At 39.6% G+C, this 23,257-nt stretch overlaps 1 protein-coding gene across 2 annotated transcripts in view; it reads right to left on the minus strand.

Annotated features, from left to right (window-relative positions):
• Window positions 1-20,000, minus strand: part of LOC143021877 (dnaJ homolog subfamily C member 10-like) — a 30,215-nt gene extending 10,215 nt beyond the window's left edge. Inside the window, exons 1-9 of one of the 2 annotated variants that reach the window (XM_076179668.1) lie at window positions 19,810-20,000; window positions 16,514-16,687; window positions 13,597-13,715; window positions 9,280-9,377; window positions 8,824-9,035; window positions 7,681-7,896; window positions 3,676-3,888; window positions 3,439-3,525; window positions 177-323 (exon numbers count right to left, since the gene is read on the minus strand). In XM_076179668.1, the coding sequence (XP_076035783.1) occupies window positions 177-323; window positions 3,439-3,525; window positions 3,676-3,888; window positions 7,681-7,896; window positions 8,824-9,035; window positions 9,280-9,377; window positions 13,597-13,715; window positions 16,514-16,687 (1,266 nt within the window). In that variant the 5' untranslated portion in view covers window positions 19,810-20,000. Of the gene's footprint in view, window positions 1-176; window positions 324-3,438; window positions 3,526-3,675; window positions 3,889-7,680; window positions 7,897-8,823; window positions 9,036-9,279; window positions 9,378-13,596; window positions 13,716-16,513; window positions 16,688-19,649; window positions 19,684-19,809 lie in introns of those variants that run through there. The other variant, XM_076179670.1, reaches the window with a different exon arrangement.
• Between the last annotated feature and the right edge of the window lie 3,257 nt (window positions 20,001-23,257).

Below are 23,257 nucleotides of genomic sequence, written 5' to 3' on the forward strand. Positions count from 1 at the left end.
AAACCACTCACACCCATTCCATCCCCAACATACTCCACTCCCATCCACCCCCTTCCTTCCCTCTTATCTTGGCACCTCCTGGATGACTAATAAAAAAAATTAATAAATGCAATCATACAAATTAATCCAAATCCAAAATTCTTTCAAATTCCTAACAGAAAAAAAAAATAACTCACCTGATGGATTTCATAGCCGCCTCCCATCTTGAACACAACCAAGGCTGGAGTCTTTGAGATGTACAAATCATCACAATGTCTTTTCATTTTTGAGCATTTTACTTGCCCCTGGTGCAAACTTGGCATGAGAGCTGGTAATTTCTTAAGCTGAAAGAAAGAACAAAATTGAGAGAACATGTTCGTGAAAGAAAAGAATGAAAACTGATGGTAGAGAACAGAATTATATGAAAGATGTACATGAGTATACTTTGGCCAAGGTGGCTGCTACAATGATAGTTAAGATGGCATTAGTGGATTATAATGGTGTTGAAGAGGAAGGGTGATTGAGAGTAGATGTAAATTGTACAAATATGAGAAGGGAGGGAGACAGCAATGTTGAAAGTGACCAAGTGTAGCAAGAGAAGAGGAGGAGAAAAAAAAAAAAAAAAAAAAAAAAAAGAGAGAAGGCAAGCAAGAGAAAGAAGATAAATACCAGGTAAAACTGAGAGAAATATGGAATGTAGTGAGACAGAGGGGGATAGTGGAAGCAGAAAGAGAATAGATAAAACCAAGAGAAATATGGAATGTAGTGGGAGCAGAAAGAGAATAGATGCATTTTAAGCGGGAAGTAAAGTGAGATGGGTGGGTTTGGGATGGATGGTAGGTGTATGCTATGGCTGGATACCTCCCCTATAAGGAGGACGAAGCTCTTTGGTACATAGATTACATGTGGGACCCAAAACTGGCAATATCACACCTAGAAATCAAGTGTGTTCAACAACTGTGTGTTGTTTAGATGTCTGCTAAAGTGCATGATGACTGATTTTGAAGTGGTGAATATAATCCAGTGACCTCTGCCCAACAGGTTATTGAAAATGCAGCTTATTCAATCTGGTGGTTGATATGGGAGTGAAGGGTTCTCACAAAGAACAGGACTAAAGTATTGACATACAAGCTGGAGGTAATTCTATGGGAAATATAATTTGCTGTTTGTCTGGTTTCAAAGAGGGGATTATGGCAGGGTCAGAGGAGGGATTGAGGAAGCTGGTGGCAGAGTTTGGGAGAGTATGTGATAGAAGAAAGCTAAAGATAAATGTGGGTAAAAGTAAGGTGATGAGATGTACAAGGGGTGAAAGTGGCAGTAGACTGGAAGTGAACATTAAGGGAGAGCGACTGGAGGAAGTGGATAGTTTTAGATACTTGGGTGCAAGTGTAGCAGGAAAAGGTGGAGTGAAGGTGGAGGTAGAATGTAGATTGAGAGAAGCGAGTAAATGCCTTGGTGGTTTAAAGAGTGTAATGAGAAATAGACATTTGGGAATGGATGCGAAGAGGAGACTGTATGAAGGAGTGATTGTGCCAACAGCACTGTATGGGGCAGAAACGTGGAACATAAGAGAAGAAGAGAGAAGGAGTTTGAATGTGTTTGAGATGAGGTGTCTGAGAAGTATGGTGGGGGTTACTAGGCTAGATAGAGTGAGAAATGAGGAGGTGAGGAGGAGAACAGGGGTGAAAAAGGATTTGGGAGAGAGGGTTGATGAAAGAATATTAGGATGGTTTGGACACATGGAAAGAATGAGTGAAGAAAGACTAGTAAAAGAGGTATGGAAGGCAGATGTGGAGGGAGTGAACATGAGGGGACGTCCTAGGATGAGGTGGAGGGATGAGGTGGATGGATGGGGTGAAGGGGGCTTTGGGGAAGAGGGGAATGTCTGTTGAGGAAGGAAGGGAGAGGACGGAAGACAGAGGTGAGTGGAGAATGGTTGTATATGGATGATGTTGTGACTGCATGAGGAGGAATGGGCGGGGGGGTGGGGGGTGGGGTAGTATGTGTGAGTAAATTTTGACGCAGCCCGAAGGGATTTCTCCCCATCCTCTAATTATATGCAAAGGGGGACGGAGAGGGGGGGTCGCCGATTAAATGAAGCGGCCTTGCTGTGGATGTACTGTGTCTTGCGACACTGCTTCTGACCCAGGGCGGTGGGCAGGGTGCAGGGATGACCCGTCATCCAGGAGGTGCTCAGATGAGAGGAAGGGTGGGAGGGGTGTGGAGTGTATTTAGGGATGAAATGGGTGGGAGTGTTTTTATGCCTTTCCCTTTTTGGCTACCTCCCTTGGAAGGGGGAAAAAGCCTTGGTATATGTATGTATGTATGTATATAGTGCAGTAACAGTAACATCAATGTTTTCAAGTAAGAATAAATATACATACATACACATACCAAGGGCTTTTTCCACCTTACAAGGGAGGTAGCCAGAGTCAAAAGGCATATACTCACACCCATTTCATCCCCACCCACTCCATTCCCATTCACCACCCACTCCATTCCCATTCACCACCCCTCCTTCCCTCTTTTCTTGGATGCTCCTGGATGACAGGTCATTCCTGCATCTTGTCCATTACCCTGGGTCAGAGGCAATGCAGCAAGACACAGCACTCCCACAGCAAGGCCACTTCATTTAATCGGCAACCCACCCTCTCCGTCCCCTCATGCAGTAAAAGAGAAGACAGGGAGAAATCCCTTCGGGCTGTGTCAAAAATATCATTCACACATAACCACTCCATAACCCCAATATCACTCACTCACTCCCTTCCATGCATCACAGCATCATCCATATACAACCATCCTACATTCACCCCCATTTTCTGTCTTCTCCCTTCTTTCCTCATCAGATGTCCTCCTTTCTCAATGCCCCTTTTACCCCCCATCCATCCATCTCATCCTCAGTCGCCCCCTCATGTTCACTTCATCCACCTCTGCCTTCCACACCTCTTTTACTAATTTTTCTTCACTCATTCTTTCCATATGTCCAAACCATCCCAATACTCTTTCATCAGCCCAATCTTCTAACTACTTTTCCAGCCCCACTCTCCTCCTCACCTCCTTGTTTCTCACTTTACCCAGCCTAGTAACCTCTACCATACTTCTCAGACATTTCATCTCAAACATATTTAAACTTTTCTTCTCTTATGCTCCATGTTTCTGCCCCATACAGTACTGTCGGCACAATCACCCCTTCATACAATCTCTTAGTATCCATTCCCAAATGTCTATTTCTCATTACACTTTTTAATCCCCCAAGGCTACTTGCTTCTCACAATCTACATTCTACCTCTACCTCCACTCCTCCCTTTCCTGCCACATGTGCCCCTAAGTATCTAAAGCTATGCATTTCCTCCAGCTTTTCTCCCTTAACACTCACTTCCAATTTGCTGCCATCCTCTCCCTATGTACATTTCATCACCTTATTTTTACCTACATTTACATTTAAGTAAGCATACTTACATCAAAATTGATGTCATCATGGTCACCACTAAAGAGAATAAACCAAGCAGTTGTCTCTTTCTTGTTCTCCAGATCAGACCGAATGGCCTTGCAGTCAAGAAAAACAAAAATTATTTTATCCATAGTAATCAACAGAAAATTAACAAATTGCAAAGATATGGACATATCATATCTAAAGCTTATTACAGTCTTATAACATGAACAATTTATATTCCAACCAATATATCAAATATTTACAGTATATTCATCCTCATCCAGCAGCCTCATTTCTGGTAACAGTTTCAAAACTTCCTTTGCAATTTCCTGCGCATTTAAGCTTGAAATCTGGGTTCCTTCTCCTTCTTTGATTTTAGATGCATCAAAGAATTTTACTCCAGATTCCATGTCCAATGTTTTGCACAACTTTGTGTCTTGGAAACATTCTACTCTGCCAATATTGATAAGTCCTTCCTGAAATAGATGATACAGCAATCAAAACTATGCCATCTTCTGGGTAAATAATCAAACTTAATCCCTTCATGACAATGATAGCTAAACAAAATTACCTGCCACCCACCAGAAAAACATCTGTAAATCACAACACTGTATTTGTTACTGATCTGCTCATGGCATCACTGTATTTACATACATACAGTGTGTGCAAACACCATACAAGAATTTAAGAAACTAGATGCTGAGAGATATAAAGATGGATCACTACAAGCATAGCTCCCCTTCCCATACAATTCAACTAGGTAACTACAAAGTAATGTCATAACACATTCGTAAAATTCAACAAGAACCCACTGTGTTGGATAAGAAGAAATGAAATGGGTTCTTGTTGAATCAACTAGGTAAATATATACCATGTGCTATTTCCACCGTACAAGGGAGGTAGCCAAAGTTACAAGGGGGAAAAAGCCCTTGGTATATGTGTGTAAACACTATTTACCTACTGTAATTGCAGTATACTCTAAAGGAACAACAGTCATGGGATCCTGTTTCTTACTCTCCAATCTATCATACCTGGCTATAAATTCACATATGGTCCCACCTTGTGCTATATCTCATAAAATCCATTCCCACCCATTCCATCCCAAACATACTCCACTCCCTACTTTGACTTAAACTCAGGTATTGTTCTGGCTTGGGCTATATTGTCATCTGATCTATTCTATATATTTATACATCTCTATGGAAAGCTGAATTTCTTCACGTCCTTCAGACATTAACCTTTTTCAATTTGAACACTAAAGTATAGAAGGAAAATAATCACCTTCATAGGCTCTTCTTAGTGCTGTTCAACCTGTGAAAATATGTGCAACAGCCTGGCAGTGTTGGTACAGGCCATTTGCTGTGTTGCCTAACCTGTCCTGGTATGTGAATGGTTTACATGATAAAATCCAAACTCAATTGTTTAGTTAATGTTCCCTTTACAAAATATATTGTCCTGCAGTTACCTTGTCTCTAAAATGCATCACTTGAAAGGGGTTAGGATTTTACTAGTTCCATTTGCATACATACATACATATACCAAGGCTTCTTCCCCCTTACAAGGGAGGTAGCCAAAAAGGAAAAGGCACAAAATCACTCCCACCCATTCCACCCCCGAAAACACTCCACACAACTCCACCCTCCCTCCCATCTTAGCACCTCCTAGATGACGGGTCATCCCTGCACCCTGTCCACTGCCCTGGGTCAGAAGCGGTGTCGCAGGACACAGCACATCCACAGCAAGGCCGCTTCATTAAATCGGCGACCCCCCTCTCCGTCCCCCCATATAAAGGAGAGGACGGGGAGAAATCCCTTCGGGCTGCGTCAAAATTTTTGCTCACACACACTACCTCACCCCCCATTCCACCTCATGCATCACAACATTTTCCATATACAACCATTCTCCATTCACCCCTGTCTTCTGTCCTCTCCCGTCCTTCCTCAACAGACATTCCCCTCTTCCCCAAAGCCCCCTTCACCCCATCCATCCATCTCATCCTAGGACGTCCCCTCATGTTCACTCCCTCCACATCTGCCTTCCATACCTCCTTTACTAGTCTTTCTTCACTCATTCTTTCCATGTGTCCAAACCATCCTAATACTCTTTCATCAACCCTATCTCCCAGCTCCCTTTCCACCCCTGTTCTCCTCCTCATTTCTCACTCTATCAAGCCTAGAACCCCCATCATACTTCTCAGACACTTCATCTCAAACACATTCAAGTTCCTTCTCTCTTCCTCTCTTATGTTCCATGTTTCTGCTCCATACAGTGCTGTTGGCACAATCACTCCTTCATACAGTCTCCTCTTAGCATCCATTCCCAAATTTCTATTCCTCATTACACTTTTTAAACCACCAAGGTATTTACTCGCTTCTCTCAATCTACATTCTACCTCCACCTTCACTCCACCTTTTCCTGCCACATTTGCACCCAAATATCTAAAACTATCCACTTCCTCCAGTTGCTCTCCCTTAATGCTCACTTCCAGATTACTGCCACTTTCACCCCTTGCACATCTCATCACCTTACTTTTACCCACATTTATCTTTAGCTTTCTTCTATCACACACTCTCCCAAACTCTGTCACCAACTTCCTCAATCCCTCCTCCGATCCTGCCACAAGCGCAGTGTTGTCCGCAAACAACAGCTGGCTCACCTCCCACTTTTCTCCATTTTCCTTAACCATCTCCAATCCCTGACCCACTACCCTTGCATTCACCTCTCGCACCACCCCATCCATGTACAAGTTGAACAGCCAGGGTGACATAAAGCATCCCTGACGAAGTCCCACCTTTACCTCAAACCACTCACTCTCTTCATTTCTAATCCTGACACAAGCTCTACTACTCTCATAAAAACTCTTGACAGCTCCCAGAAGCTTTCCTCCTATCCCGTATATCCGCATAACCTCCCACAGTGCCTTTCTGTCTACCCTGTCGTAAGCCTTTTCTAGATCCATAAAGGCCCAGAAAACATCCTTCCCCTTTCCTATAGCTTTCTCACATATCTGTCTTACCACAAAAACCTGATCTACACAACCTCTACCCATCCTAAACCCACACTGTTCCTCACCACTTACTCCCTCTGTTCCTCTCCTAATCCTCTCAATCAAGATCCTCCCATAAGCCTTCCCAACTACACTTTACAAGCTAATCCCTCTGAAACTACTACATTCACACTTGTCACCCTTTCCCTTGTAAAGTGGAACTATACAAGCACTCCTCCAGTCCTCTGGCACTCTACCTTCTCTCCAACAAACATTAAATAACCTCACCAGCCAGTCCACCATCACTATACCTCCTTTTTTAAGACATTCTGCATGGCATCCATCCAGACCAGGTGCCTTACCTGCTTTCATCATCTTAACTGCTGCCTTCACTTCATCCATCCTTATTTCTCCTCCATTTTCCTCACTCATCACACTCATTTTCTTAGCATTTCCAACTGCAGCTATCTTTCCCTCCCTATCCTCCTTCACATTAAGCAACTCCCTAAAATATTCTACCCATCTTCCCCTTACTGCCTTCTCCATTATCATCTCTCCATCTGCACCTTTTACCTTTTCTTCTCTACTTGATTCGCCTCCTCTTCCTCTCTTAATTTCTTTCCAAAACATCTTTTTATTACTTTCAAAATTTTCTGTCATACTCTTACCCCATTTTACATCTGCTGTCCTCTTTGCCTCCTTTACCTTTTTCTTTACTTCTCTTTTCTTTTCCCTGTACGTCTCATATGACTCCCTCGTCCTATTTTGTGACCAATCTGTGTAAGCTCGCTTCTTCTCTTCTACAACCTTCTTCATTTCCTCATCCCACCATTCACTACCCTTCCTTCTATTTCCTCCTGACCTTCTTGTTCAACACACCATCTTTGCACACTTTGCATACCAAATAAAACACTGAAGGTCCTTTCCCTCTCATGATGGAATTTGAGGGTTTTCTTGCCAATGCATATACACTTTGTACACATTAAAACCTATTTAACACCTCTACCTCATCTCAGAACCTCATGAATGAAGAATCATCCTTGTCCCCAAATGCAGTGCTAGGGTTAAGGACAATGTCTTTGCAGTCCACTGGTTTACAGCCACTGCATAATAAAAAAAAACTCACAAGCTCACCCACAACTCAGCAATGGAGGCTACTCAGTGAACAAGTCCAAAGGCTTTCTAAAAACCCATTTAATTCCCTACCACCTGTGAACAATATTTAATGATTCTACCATTATGTTTACCCATTTCAACGTATCCCAACTATCTTATAACTTACAAATATGGCTGATAATTTTTTTTCCACTATCTTCATGTCATCAGCTTCATGAACGTCACTGTAGAAGAGAACCAGCCATGGTTTACTATCGAATTCTTCTTTCTGGATGATGTTTTCATAGTACTTCCACTGAAGAGTAGTCACCTCTGCTGTAAGTTGCTCCATAATATAATCTATCAACTCTTCTTCACTTTTCACTCTTCTGTAATGTTTGCGCTGCAAAACAGATAGTAAAACATGAGTAATTTGTCCAAACTTAACTTCTGCTTACAAGAATTGCGTAGTATTTAGTCAAATACATTCTGCCATGGTTTTAAAGTACAGGGTCCAGCAATATGTGCTTGCCTAAGGAAGACCTTTCCTAAATCCACACTGTTTCTCACCAATTACTCCTCTGTTCCTCTCCTAATCTTCTCAATTAAAACTCTCCCATATGCCTTCCCAACAAACTGATCCCTCTAAAACTACTACACTCACATTTGTCCCCTTTTACCTTGTAAAGTGAAACTATACAGGCACTCGTCCAGTCCTCTGGCACTGTACTCTCCCTTAGACACATTAATCAATCTCATTAGGTAGTCCACTATTACTGTACCTCCCTTCTTCAGACACTCAGCTAATATCCTTCTAACCCAGGTGCCTTACCTGCTCTCGTCATTTGCAAAACTACCTGCACCTCATCTTTTCTTATTTCTCCTCCAATTTCCTCTCCCACCACCATCATTTTCTTAGCACCTCCCACTGCTACCACTTATCCCTCCCTATCTTCCTCCACATTCAACAGCTCTCTAAGATACTCTGCCTGTATTCCCCTTACTGCTTCCTCTTATGACATCCCTCCAAATGCACATTTTACCTTTTCTTCTCTACTTGATTCACCTCTCCTTCCTATCTTAATTTCCTTCCAAAACATCTTTTTATTGCTTTCAAAATTTTCTGTCATACTCTTCCCCATTTTACATCTGCTTTACTTTTTGCCTCCTTTATCTTATTTTGCTTCTTTTCTTTTTTCTCTGTACCTCTCATCCTAGTTTGCAACCAGTCCCTGAATGCTCAATTCTTCTCTTCTACTACCTTCTCGATTTCATCATCCCACCACTCACTACCCTTCACAAATACAAACAAGTCATCTTATTACAATACCCCAGGATAGGACAGGAGTGTTGGATATGAGCGTATGCCCTGAGTGGAGCACAGTTGGTAGTCGTCATCACAGTTGACTGCTCCAATTCGCACGACACCTTCCAGTGCACGAGCAACAGCTCTCCACGCAGGTGCCAAAGTGTGACAGTGGGAGCAGGATGGGTGGTAGAAGTTTATGAACCATATGTCTTGAGATCCAGCAACATTTTGTTCTTTAAAAAGAAAAAGAAAAAAGTTCAGATGATGGTATGCAACCACTGTACAATCTATTTCAAATCACTTCAGCAATTCATCTTCATCCATCATAAGTATGAAGTACTATTTAATATCTTCAACAAACCTTAAAAGTTTTTGCACAGCAAGAAAATCTTGTTTTTAAAAAATCTAATCCAATGCAAAAATCCCAATCCTGTCAAAGCTAAATGTAAATCCCAACTCACAAAATATGCAACTCACCAAAGTCTGCTTTATTAAGAGTGATGATTTCTGGGTCATCATCATATATCCCAAAGTTGTCACGATAAAATGTCCAAGAATGATACTGCTGATGAGATCTGGAAAAGAAGCTAAAGTTATAGAAACTTGGAAAATCAAGGTACTACTCAAACAAATATAACAACCTACCACCTGTACCACACAATACATCCACACCGAAGCTCTTTTACACTCTGTTAACCCATTAAACTCCGATGACAAGATGTCTTGTCATTTGGTCAAATAAAACAAAAAATTATAAAACACCAAAATGTTTGATCAAACATTTTGGTGTTTTATGATTTTTTTTGTATTATTTGACCAAATTACAAGAATCTTGTCATCAGAGTTTAATGGGTTAAGGGTGGTATATTCACTGGTCTGCAAGTAAGGAAAATGTTGAAATCACTGCAACTTGAGACTGCAATGAGTGATGTTGAAAGAAAGGCATGGTGTGCATTTCGAGATATAGTTAATGGAATCCTTGGTAATAATAAAGACCCAAACTAGAAACAGCTTGTAGCAAAATTTTTGGAAAGTTACAAGAACTTAGAATGTCGAATGTCATTAAAGTGCACTTTTTGCATTCACATTTGGATTTTTTCGTGAAAACTTGGGAGAAGTTAGTGAGGAGCATGGTGAGAGGTTCCATCAGGACATTGCTGCAATGGAGAAAAGATACCAAGGAAAATGGGGCACTACTATGATGGGAGACTACATATGGTTATTGGTGCGTAAAGATCAAGAAACTCTCAGTAGGAAATCACATTTATCGATGCATTTCTAGTGGGCTCTTATAGCAACTATGTATAGTTTTTGCATATAAAACCCCAATTATCTTTAAAATATCTATGTTATGCAATTTTCAATAATATTTTTAAAATCAGGAGGGAAAACAACCTTAATAACACTTAAGACATTTAAAGAAACAAAACTAGTGCTACCTAGTGCAATGGTTAAAAAACTTGATAAATTATATGAAGACAACATTTTAAGACTACCAACATTTTGTGGAGATATAGTGATGGTCTAAATGCAGTGTTTAGAGCCATAAAATGTGTGGATATACTTGATCAAGAAGACTTCTTTGAGACCAAAGGAGAACCACAGGATAAGATATTAAATTAAAAAATAACTACATGTTTAAAGGATATTAAGAAAATAGAGAATTCCATACAAGAATGTAGATTCATGGAATAGTTTGTATGAAAGAACAGTCAAGCAATAAGGAACAATACGAGGTCTGAACTGACCATTTAGAATGCAGAGATGGGACCTTATTGACATGACTATCATCCTATATATAACTAGGTAAATATCTACACATATCACAAAACAAAAACTCCTAAAATATCCAACATTTCAACAGATACCCACAGCAAAGAAAAATGCTTCCAAGACATAAAAAGGTACCATTATCAAATCTATACTCAGGTGATTGCCAGCACTACACTTGTATTGGCACAGAAGTGGCCTGGAAAGAGACACAAGGTGCCCAAGAAGCTCAGCTGTTTTCTTACTGCCCTGCAACCACTCCATATAGCAACATAAAACCTCTTCACTAAGTGACCTATAGGCTAAATTGGGGACATTCATTGGTTTCCTATGGGCCGAGGGTTTCATGCAAGAGTGAACAGACAATGGATTGGTTTTATTTATAACTATCCAATTTTCCTATGTTCTGATACATTTATACAACTGACACTGCAAAGCAAATAAGTAAACTTACACTGCATACTACACTTACACATTCAATTCAGCATGAAATCTGGCCACATGTGCCTGAGGTAGCAAACAAAGTTAATAATGTGGAAAAATGAGCACATATGCCTTCTCAACTACTTGAAAACATTATCCCTCTAAGTCTGCTCCATTAAAATTTGTCTCTCTCTTCCTTTGTAAAGCAGAACTATACAAGCACTCCTCCAACACATTTCCCTCCCTTAGGCACACATTAAACAACCTCACCAACCAATCTACGATAACCATTCCTCCCTTTGTCAGACATACCACGTGACACCCATACAACCCTGAGTGCCTTACCAGGGTTCATCATTTTCAATGCTCTTTGTAACCTATCTTTTCTTATATCACCATAATTTTCCTCTCCCATCAGTCAATTTCCTAGCTTCTCATTGCCACAAACATCCCTCCCTAACTCCCACGTTCAACAATTCTCTGAAATGTTCTATCCATCCCACTAATAATCCCTAGACAACACAGTATATCTCCTGAATGACTTATGCTTGCCTGGTTACCATAGCCGGTTAGCCACCTGGGAACTCTGGATCTCCAGTAAGAGATCTGATGCAATGAAGTGACTGATCCGTCACAACCCAATGATTTTACATGTTTTTTCTTGATAAGGCTTAATTCAGTTCCTTTTATGTAATATCTTCATCTTCCATTTACTTTGATTCTTCTTCCTATACAGTACTTTATCTATTTTTTGTCCTTTTTGTAGTATAGTTAGCTTGGTCAGAAGCAATGTAGCAAGACACAGCACATCCACAGCAAGGCAGCTTCATTTAATCAGTGACCCCATCTCTCTGTCCCCTTGTGCAGAAAAATAGAAGATGGGGGAGAAATCTCTTCAGGCTGTGTCAAAATATCATTCACACTTACTCCCCCAACCACTCCCTTCCATGCATTACATCATCATCCATACACAACCATTCTCCACTCATCCCTATCTTCTGTCTTCTCCCTTCCTTCCTCCACAGACATTCCCCTCTTTCCCAATGCCCCTTTCAATGTGAACATTGTAATTACATAGGTATATCCCAGTATTTGCTCAGTGGGGCAACCATCTAGATTAAATTCATACCATCAGCATTACATATTAAAAGGGATGGAAAAAATTGTCAGAAGTCATAATTTCTCCAGTGATATGTTTCAGGTCTGTGTAACTATAATAAACAATTTCTTTTGTATTCCTGTTTTCTCTGATGAAGTTCCCTCATCAACCCTATCTGCTCACATCCTGGATATCCCAGACATGTCTTCCCCCTCCTTGATATTCAATGCAACTTCTAGTAACACCACAGTAACAATCTTTCTCAATACAGGTTCCCCAGTCAACATAATGTCAATTCAGAGATTCCATAAATTTTGGATTGCAAGAAAACCTGTCACCATTTTGGAACCCTCTGATGTCAACCTTTGACCATCCACTGTCTGACCTGACCTGCAGTCAGTTTGGCTGGACCTCAGATTCAACAGTCAAGCCACCTGCATCCCGACCAGGGAATTGGCCATACAATATCACCTTATCACAAATTATTCATTACATCAATAGGATAATGTTTCTGTATATATGTATCTATATATTTTACTGGGTGCCATACTAGTTCTATACTGTACATAAATTTAGTCATAAGAAATATATTCACGTATTCATAGCCGTGTTGGCAACTGACACTCATTCTCTTTGCTGTGCCCAAGTGAGAAGAGTTGGACAAGGCTTGACTATGCTACTGTCAAGACTTACCAATAAAGAGAAGAACCCAAGTGATGCCTTTATTTCAATGCCTCCAAACTAATGTAGGCATGCATAGTGCATGTCTTCCCTCTGTGCATGCGCAAGGAAGGTAGTTTAAAAGCCTCACTAGTCAACTGACTCAGAGACATTCAGACACTCGGTGGTGCAGTTGGTAGAGCGATGAACTACTAGCATGGTGGTGCGCGTAGTGCTTGGTTCGAATCCTGCCCAGGGCCGAAATTATTTCGGTACAACTGCGCTTCGGGTCGTTACTCTGACTCTCGTGGGCGGGGAATTGGGGGTGTGTGTGTGTGAAAGGTCATAGCATTACCCATAGATTGGACCTACGAGCTCTGAGCTCTCTTCCAGGAGGGAAATAGCTGTCGATCACGAGTCCAACACGTGATCCAAAAAGACCAAGTGAATACACATATCCACATAAACAGACACTCTCTCACCCATTCACTGTCCTCACCTGGTACTTGATACGATTAAGTCCATCTTATCACTTAATAAGCTGACCTGTGTCTGTTCTTATTATTCTGTTGATATGTTATTATCTAGTGTGTATGTTTGTGTTATTTAAATAATTAGTTTTATTGTCCTTGTTTTAGCCAACTGTTTCATTTTGCCATTGACGTGTTTGGTTGTTATGTTCTTGAAAACTTCACAAGGTGTGCTTTTAAAGTATGATGACCGAATCTAAATAGTTTTCTGGTTTGGGTATCTATTAGGATGTGAGTGAGGTAATAGAAATAACAATAAACAATAAAATAATTAATAAAAGAAACAAAAACTAAATAAAATCTTGTACTAACCTATTCTCATCAAGCCCTTCTTCTCCATACAAATCATACTTCCTCCTCAAATCTGTATCCTTTAAAACTTCATATACTTTGTTCAGTTTGACAAATTTATCATGAGCATCCGGGTCATCCTGAAGAAAAAAGAATAAAATACAGATGAGAAGAAAAATAATGTATCTGGAATAAAATATTTTAGTCTATGTTATTGCAAAAGAAATTAAATTTTTCTACTAGTGTTACAATGAGATGATTGGGTAGATTGTGGAGAAAGAACCAAGAATGGGTACCCGCATGTGGTAATCCTGCAAGATGGACAGCAAAGCTACCCATTTTCAAAACCTGTCAACCCCGAGGAGGTTGGCACTCTGTCTCCGTACTAGGCCCTAAATTTATCTTTATCAACTTCAACAGTATTTCTTACACTTTTCACACATGGAGAGTTGATAACTGGCAAGTGCTCTCTTTTCCTACAACTTTGTGAAACTTGGCAACATTTGACTGATTGATCAAGACATGAAGAATGCTTATGACAAGGTACCTCTTAAATGACTAATGTGGAAATTGGAGTGGGAGGAGGATTGAAAGGAAGTCCCCCTGAATGGATGAGAATTCCTGAAAGACTAATATATGAGAACAGAAGAAAAGGACAAGTTCTCAGTATGGTGGGAAGTAAGAATGTCTCAGGTGGTCATTAGTAGCACCCACGAAAATCTTGATTTCCATGACATAATGAAAGGTATGAAAAAATGTACTAACCTGTATGAAAGTGGCAGTTGCTGACAATTCTATTGAAATAAACACCAAATGTGGGGACGGAGCCTTTATTAGTATGGCGTTTCGCTAGTTACAGATTTTTCAAGTACAGAATTGTAATACACATGGATGAGATTAAATGTGAGAAACAGGGGGAATGGGGGGAGGGAGGGTGGGAGGGGGTCATCAAGGTCAAGCAAGGAGTAGTGATAGGCTTCTTCCTTAGGGAATTCAGAATATGCAGTGAAGAATACTTAGAAGAAGAGTGCTGGTATAACAAGGAGACTTAAAATTAAAATTTCCAGATTTCCTTTTAGATGAATGCAGAAAACAGGCCATTAAAATTCTGGAAGGCCATAGACAGCCAAATGTCTCATGTTACTGTACAGTCACGTGGCAGAAAACGTGACTGACGACCTGATGCTCTCTGCCAGCATTGAGCTTGTTTGACCCGACCCAGCGTAATTATCTAATTACGCACCACAGGTAACTGGCCCACGAGTAGTATATATACCGGCTTCCGTCATCATGTTCAGCCGCCGGTAGTCTCCACAGGGGTGCCAGGAACCATCGTTCTTCTTGATGAGGTGGAGAGGTGAGGACCAAGGGCTGGAGGCCAACAGCCACGTGGCAGAAAATGTGACTGATGACCTGACGCTCTCTGCCAGCATTGAGCTTGCTTGACCCAACCCAGCGTAATTATCTAATTACGCACCACAGGTAACTGGCCCACGAGTAGTATATATACCGGCTTCCGCCGCATGTAAAATCAGTTCACTCGTACCTTACAATAAAGGAGATGAACTCACCATAACCTCTTTCTCTTTGCCAAAAGTAGCATCGCTACATTACCAACCAGCAACGTTGCCAACAACCTGACTTATATTTTCAAAATCACCCACTTTGAAGTAAAGTGCCAGACCAGTAGGACAATTAAAGACATCACAAGAACGAGAATTAACACTGACAAAATGCTAAACAATAAAGCCAGTGTTTATTGGATTCTGTGCTCAGAATGTGAAAAATCCTACATTGGGGAAACATCAAATGATCTAAAAACCCGGATCTGAGAACACCAATATGATATCCACCATTATATCACCACCGTGTGTGTTGCACACAGGAACAGTAGCAACCACCAGAACTTCTGGTATGCGAGCCCGACAAAATCTGTAAAAAATATTTGGAAGCAGCCACAGTACAAGGAACCAACAAAATTGAACAAAATAGGGGCATGTTAAACATCTCACCCCACCTAATTCATTTAATACCCATTGCCAACAAAATTTTAAGCTATCCCTAGTTGCCCTACAAAATCTCACTTTTTCCTCTCAAGGTCGTTGTCCATCCTCAGTAGACAATTGCTCACCCTTCTTATTTTTTTCTTCCTTTTGTGACTTGGTTGTGAACCAATGTCCTTCACCCAGCCAACGCTCCTCAACTTACGTTTTAGTTACGTTCCGAACGGTCGAACGTAAGTTGAAAATGAACGTAAGTTGTTACTGTACTATACAGTACATCCATAAATTCTATTATCGTATCTTACAAAACACCCCTAAATCATTAATTATACACATAACACTGTAAAATAATAACATTAATTTCAAATAAATTAAATTCAAGCATCATAAATTGAGATGGTGGAGGAGGAGGGGAGGAGGAGGAGGAGGATGAAGCAAGGCACTTTCAGTCTGTCATTTGTGCAATGTAAACAATGGACGCAGCATCATGCGTAAGTATCGTTTGAACTACGGAGAGCGCGCTAAACTAAAAAATTCACTCAAATTTTTTTTTTTACAATTTTTTTTCTACAGTCAGTTCAAATGTAAAACGAATGAACGTAAGTAGAGGAGCATCTGTACTTGAAAAAGCTGTGACAAGCAAAATGTCATACTAATAAAGGCTCTGTCCTCATTTGGTGTTTATTTCATTACACGCTAACCTGTTTGCAGTGCACAAATCATGTGAATCAATGATGAGCAACACTGTCAGATGATACAAGGAGCTCTAGACAGAATTCACAATTACAGCCACATGTATGACACAAGTTTAAATGCTACTCAATACAAAATTTGGAAATGTGCAGAAATACAGAGGCCATCAATGAATTATTTGATGGAAAAAAAAGAAAAAGAAAAAAAAAATGCTGCTACCATTTGTGTGTATAATAACATACCTTATTTTTATCTGGATGAATTGTCAAGGCTTTATGCTTGAAGGCCTTCCTGATTTCACGTGAATCTGCATCTTTCTTTATTCCCAACAATTCATAATAATCCTCTGCACAAACTGCAGATACAAAGACAAGGAGAACGAGCAGAGTGCCCTTGGCTATGGAAATCTGTGCCATCTGCAAGGAAAAACAATAACACATTTAAAGTAACTCGACAACATTTATTAAATTTTTTCCATCAATGCAATATAGCCAGAATCCCTTGACTTATTTTAATACCATAGTTACACTCTCCTTCTTTAACAATTCTGTATAATAGTACCATTCTCATTATTGTTAAGAGTTATTTTCAGAGAAGGGGGAGTGGGTAGCTTAGTGGCTAGCAATAGGGGTGAAGTGGGGCTACGTGTTAGGGGGCTGCAAATAATGACTTTTTTTTTCTGTGACATAGAACACTAACTTTAGATGACCTTGTCTGTGTCACCCTCGTTAAAGCCTTATCCTCCTCATAGAACATTACGTGAAAATGAGAGACACACAGTTCTGTCCAACAGCTATCTCACACTTCCATCGCATCACAACACATGCACAACCAACTACTAAACTCAACATAAACACACCAGCATCATATTTCTCAAATATCTGCAACAGACTACCACTTTCACCATGTAAACACACTATAAAAAAAAAAAAAAAAAAAATAGGACAGACCACCAAACTCCATACTCAACTAAATTCTGCTAGGCATCAACCCTACAGATAAACCCCTACCACAAGAAAAAAACACACTAGCACAACTGCATTTAGGCAACTATCCTGCTTTAAACCAATACCAATATAGAATACACTTGGCCACGGAAGTAAACTGCCCCAGAAGCAACCACCACACAAGAGGTCATCAAACACTATCCTATAATGCCCTACTTTAGCTTTATCCAAACAACAATATTTTCCTTGTGTCATTTGCAGGCCAATCTAGTGTCTGTTGCCAATTACCTGAGAGCTGTGGGTCTCCTGCAAGAGAGTTGGGGGAATAAAATGATTAACGGACTGAATTGTATCATTTGGTAAGCCTAAAAAAATAAATGAAGTATTTTCAGTTCATTTAGCAAATTTCAGGTTAGTGTATCTGATAAATTATTAAATACCTTCACTTTTCAGGAAACTAACCTCCACTTAATGAAGACTGCTGACAGCTTTTAACTTCTACTATCCCTCCCTTCTGACACCTGTAAACCTCTCCTTTACCACCCGTGTCTCCGTCTCTTCAGCAATGTTACTTCCATGGATATCAGCACTAGTTATCACCAACAAAACACAATAATCCCTTTCACTGGTCTTAGAGATTACAATCACAATTACACAGATGTAGTACTGGTAGAGGCAACTGGGCCCATGAATCCAGTTCTTGACATCCGTTTTCTATTCAGTATGTATGACATTTGTGACATGTCACGGATACTGGTTTTTCCTAATTAAGCCTGCACTCCTGGTTCTCCACTATCTATCTAATTGTCTTTCGAAACTTTTAACAGTAGTTAACGATAATTTTTTGGAAATGCACACCTATGTGATATATCATTAGAAAATTAAATGTTAAGTTTGTAAATTATATACATCTACGTAATAACAGAAAAGGTTGCTAAAAGCAATACACTTGCGAATAGAGCCACTGGGGCTGCTTGAGACACCACCTTTGTTTTGATAGATGCAGTGGTCGAAGAAATTAAAGTTTGATAAATTAGTCTATTCTAACCTAACCTGCATTTAGTAATACGATACCTGTAATTCTATGGGTCATTATTAGGGATGTTGACAGCCAGTTTTGGTATCAGATCAGACTGCAGGATGTACAGGAGTTGCATAGCTTTACAAAATGCATGAATCTCAGCTCAGTAACACTGTTTTAAAAACATGTATTTTGTGAGGTACTAACAGAAGTACTGAGGGTGTATTCCAGATCCTATGGTCACAGCTTCATTCAGTAGTATATTTGCTTTTAGAGGGATTGGACAGACAATGTGGCATCTCAATCCTATGATCACAGCTTCATTCAGTAGTGTATTTGCTTTTAGCAACTTTTTTTGTTATTGATTTCCAAGAAAAATATACACTACATTGATGTATTACAATTTACATATTCAATTTTCTGATGCTATATCAAGTACATGTCCACTTCTGAAAAAATACTGTAATTACTTCCATTACTCATTCTGGAAAATCATTCGTTGTTAATCACACAAAGAATATTTCCTGATGTCTAATCATGTACCTTTTTTAAATTATAGAGCTGTACCCTCTGATGGAATCTGCCTCCTAGGGACTGATGATGGGTACCTGATTGAGGTGATCCTGCAATATTAGCTACCCATTTGAAAACCCATCAACCTCCTCACCTATATCAGAGGGTTTAACCTGAAACGGGGCTGACATTCAACCTGGGTACTGTATTTCTTACATCTTTTCGTAACTGGACAGCTGACAAACTGCAACTGCGCCCCTCCTCTAACTACTTTCAGCTGGTGATAGAGAAACAGTTTCACATCAATAAAACACAAACTCCATTGCTTTTTATCTGAGAGATCTGTGGGAAGGCCTTGGGACTGTTGGCAGCTGCTGTGGAGCTGCAGGTTTGCAGGTGAAACTCAAGGTCATAATTAAAATCCACACTTGTTAGCTTTTCCAATTTTACCATTTACTATCATCATCAATAGAATATTATTATTCATCATCCTTGCTGATGCTAAAATGTTCACTGTACAATCTAGGTTGCAGACACCTTTGATATTCTTAAATGTTTCAATCAAATCAACTCACAATCCCCAGTAGGATAACACTGGCAGGTTTTTTTTAGTCTGTAATCCATGTGGGTTTGTCCTTCCTATTAAATACAGGTTTTCATCATAAACCTAGTACATAACATTCTAAATAAAAAATCCAACCTACTCAACCCAAGTTACACTCGTTAATACATCTACTGTCATTACTTCTGCATATTACATGAACTAAATCCTTAACCAAATCCGGTATTTCAAGCTAAGCAGCCACTAAAACCACTTGTAGAACCAACCTTTACCGCAGTGTAACTGTACACTCTCTGTTGGAAACACTAACAGTTTAAGAAATAAGGCCTGCTTACAAACGCTGATGGTCTGATGCAGGGAAAGTTAACACCTACTACTGGACACATCAATACTAAAAAAAAATACACACATTGACGCCCACTCGCTACGATCGTGTTGAAAAGACCTTTGAAAAGACCCAATTTCAATTGTTTTATTTCGAATTTACATACATACCTTGATTTATTACATGTCTTTCAGTCCATGGACCATGATACTACTGTATAGTTACAAATAATACAGTCTATTAAGATGACGAATGTGCTCCCTCTTATCACAAACTGCCAGGTGGCTTATTGACAGAAACCTGATGTCATCCCTCTACCCTTTGCCGCTTGGCACCTACTGCCTGGTGTTTACATCAGTAGAATAAGCCGCAAAATAGGTCCCAAGCATATAATCTAGAAAGAAACGTGAATAACTCAATCTAACATATATTTTTTGGTTTGCTGAGAATATTTTCATTTGTGTATTTTTTCAGTAGTAAAGTTCAGTAAGTAGAAGTTCGCACTTTTACATAACATGAAGGGCACGAATGTCTTCGAAATAATTCATAATGCAGTAATTATAAATTAATGTTTCGGCTACACTCGTGTTTATAAAAAATAAAATGAAGTATACTTAAGTACATGTACATCATTACTGTGGCCGGTATCACTCTGTTATTGTGCAAAAATAAAGTTTTAAATCCGTGTCATATACCCGGGAATGATGACGCACCGTAGCGCCATGCAACCTTGAATTCGTCTGTTTTATGTACATAGGCAACCTTTACAGACACGTACACGTATCGTATAGATGTAAACACGTAATATTTCATGTATAATTATATCCCACAATAACGATTGAATCTCACTAAAATTTTTGATTCATATGAACATGTAAAACATTTCTGTATCAATGAAGTTGATGAAATTTTAAGACCAGCTCATACCTATCGACTTGATAATAGTGAAAAAAAGGTAAACGATTTGGAAAGGGAGAAGGGAAGGCCGAGGTAATAATCACTAGTCAACATTATGAAACTTGTTTTTATTTGTCCTAAAAACCAAAGTAGGTGAAGTTACTGGTATTTTTATATCAGACACGCTTTACGTGCGATATTATTGTATTAAAAAAAAATGTACTGGGTCACGATCTGTGGGATCACTGTAAGAAATTCCACTGCAATTTTCGCAAGGCATTTTTAATTAGTTCTTATGGGCACTTACTTTGGACAATAGTAATGCTAAAACGCCAATGTCCCCACATATTCACTTGCACGTTAATTAGCTTCAAATAATTAAATTTACGAATAGATGTGTTAGTTCATACAGTAACCGCTAGGTGGCTACAGCTCGTATATCTTCAGTTTTTCTTCAATAATAAAATATCTGGTCAATCCGAGTGTGTTTCACGCCTACAAAATGAAGTAATATATCAACATCCTGGTTGACAGTACCTCATCTATACCAATACTGACAAGAATCCTCCCAACACAAATACACTCGTTAGTTTTAATCTCTGACACCAAGGTCTCATATTTCCTATCTAGCCCAGTCAGAGAAATAAAAGATACGAGGATATCTAATTTAAAGAAGTAATAGCGATCCACATAATTTCTAAAAATAGAAACAAACATTGCTATGACGTCACATGTTATCGCACGGAAAACCCTTTGATCAGGAGTCTCGATATACTATTAATTTTCTTGTGAAAAATATCCATATTTATCGGCTATTGTGGTGCTGCACACCAGTGTGGAGTCGAGGGAGATATTATTACGAAACAAAAGAATATTTTCGTGATAACTGCCAAAAACCACTTTAATGTTTTCTTCTCTTTTATGAACATAAATTATTTCTAATCACAATATTTATAAGATAATTCAACTTTAGACTTATAACAATTCTTACGATATCTCAAACTGGTTAACATTATCTGTTCCATTTGACATAGAAAATTAAAATGGTAGAGTAAATTGGCCAAAAGGAAACGATATCTTACCCCCAGCCAACAGACGGTCGGGAGTGATGAGTGGATGAGAAAGATAAAAAAGAATACCAGGAGAGGCTGAGAGAAGTTTGGGAGATGGTGAGGGATATTGGGGAAGTAGGAGCAGAAGAGGAACGAGTACGTTTCAAGGAGTCAGATAGATTGATGAAATTTTGGGCTCGAAGGGGAGTCATATAGAAAGGAAAAGAAAAATTGTCTAGATGGAAAAATGTTAATAAGAATGAAGTCGGTGCGGGAAATATGGGTAGAGCATTCTAGAGAATTACTACATATGGAGGAAATTAGAGAGTGATTGTTTGAGGCAGTATGTGTGTGCGCGCACGCGCGCATGTGTGTATACACGAGAGAAATTCGCTAGTGACAGCGACATTAATCTGATAATTTTAAGTCAGTCGCATGTAGGATTCGAACCCAGTGCTTCAACCACACGTAAGATAACCTTCACAGTGCCTTTATCAGCTCGGCTACAGAGACTACAAAAAACTGTGACCCGGAATCTACCCGATTCCCAAGGATAGGAAAGATCACTAATCTAGGACCCAAGTTCCTGTTTTACACAAGGTCCAAGTGCACCAGTTGGCAAGGGGTAAGATCGGAACACATCCCTTCAAGCTTTCGCCATTGTAACTACGAGAGAAATTCGTTAGTGACAGTGATATTAATCTGATCATTTTTAAGTCAGTCGCATGTAGGATTCGAACCCATTGCTAAAGCCACCCGTACGATAACCTTCATAATGCCTTTATCCGCTCGGCCACAGAGACTACAAAAGCCTTGTAACTCGGAATGTTTTCTTACGGGTGGCTGAAGCAGTGGGTTCGAATCCTACATGCGACTATCATAAAAATGATCAGATTAATGTCGCTGTCACTAGCGAAATTCTCTCGTACTTACAATGGCGAAAGCTTGAAATGGATTTGTTCCGATCCTTACCCCTTGCCACTAGTGGGCTCGGGCCTTGTGTAAAACAGGAACTTGGGTCGCAGATAAGTGATCTTTCCTATCCTCGGAGATCAGATGGATTTGAGAGAAGAGGGATGGTGATAGTATATCTGAGCATAAGACCCCGTTAGGTAGTAATGAATCATACGTTTCTCTTTTTCCTTGGATTGATGTTTTATCTCATAGTTTTCATTTTTTGGTCTTGTAATGTTTGTTTTACACTCTTCACTTGAGCTTCCACTTTGCACAACGTCGCTTTCTCACCTGTATTAGTCGACTTTAGTACCAACACATTCTTTGTTTTCCCTTTCAGCTTGTTAGCATAGAATCAATTATCCCCTGTATTTCCATGTTCTATCTTTTCATTTAGTTGATCATGTATACCTTGTTCAAAGGTTACAATCCTAGAGTCTAACTTACAATTTAGATCTTGCTACCATTCATTAAGTCGTTAAAAATTATTCTTATGAGCTTTCTACTGCTTGCTCAAGATCACATATGTTCGTAATGTTTTTCTTTCTGGCATATTCATTACGTTTATATACAATGTTATCACTGTTTAGCATGTCATTGTGGTTACTTGATATTCCTGAACATTCCTCTTTCCAACTATACGGTTTACTGTATTGCAAAATCGTAACGCAGTGCATCTTGCTGAACTGGCTTATTTCATCACTGTATAAAAATG

Source organism: Oratosquilla oratoria, chromosome 43, assembly GCF_046742065.1.
Source record: "Oratosquilla oratoria isolate Oo_2021 chromosome 43, ASM4674206v1, whole genome shotgun sequence".
Classification (NCBI taxonomy): domain Eukaryota; kingdom Metazoa; phylum Arthropoda; class Malacostraca; order Stomatopoda; family Squillidae; genus Oratosquilla; species Oratosquilla oratoria.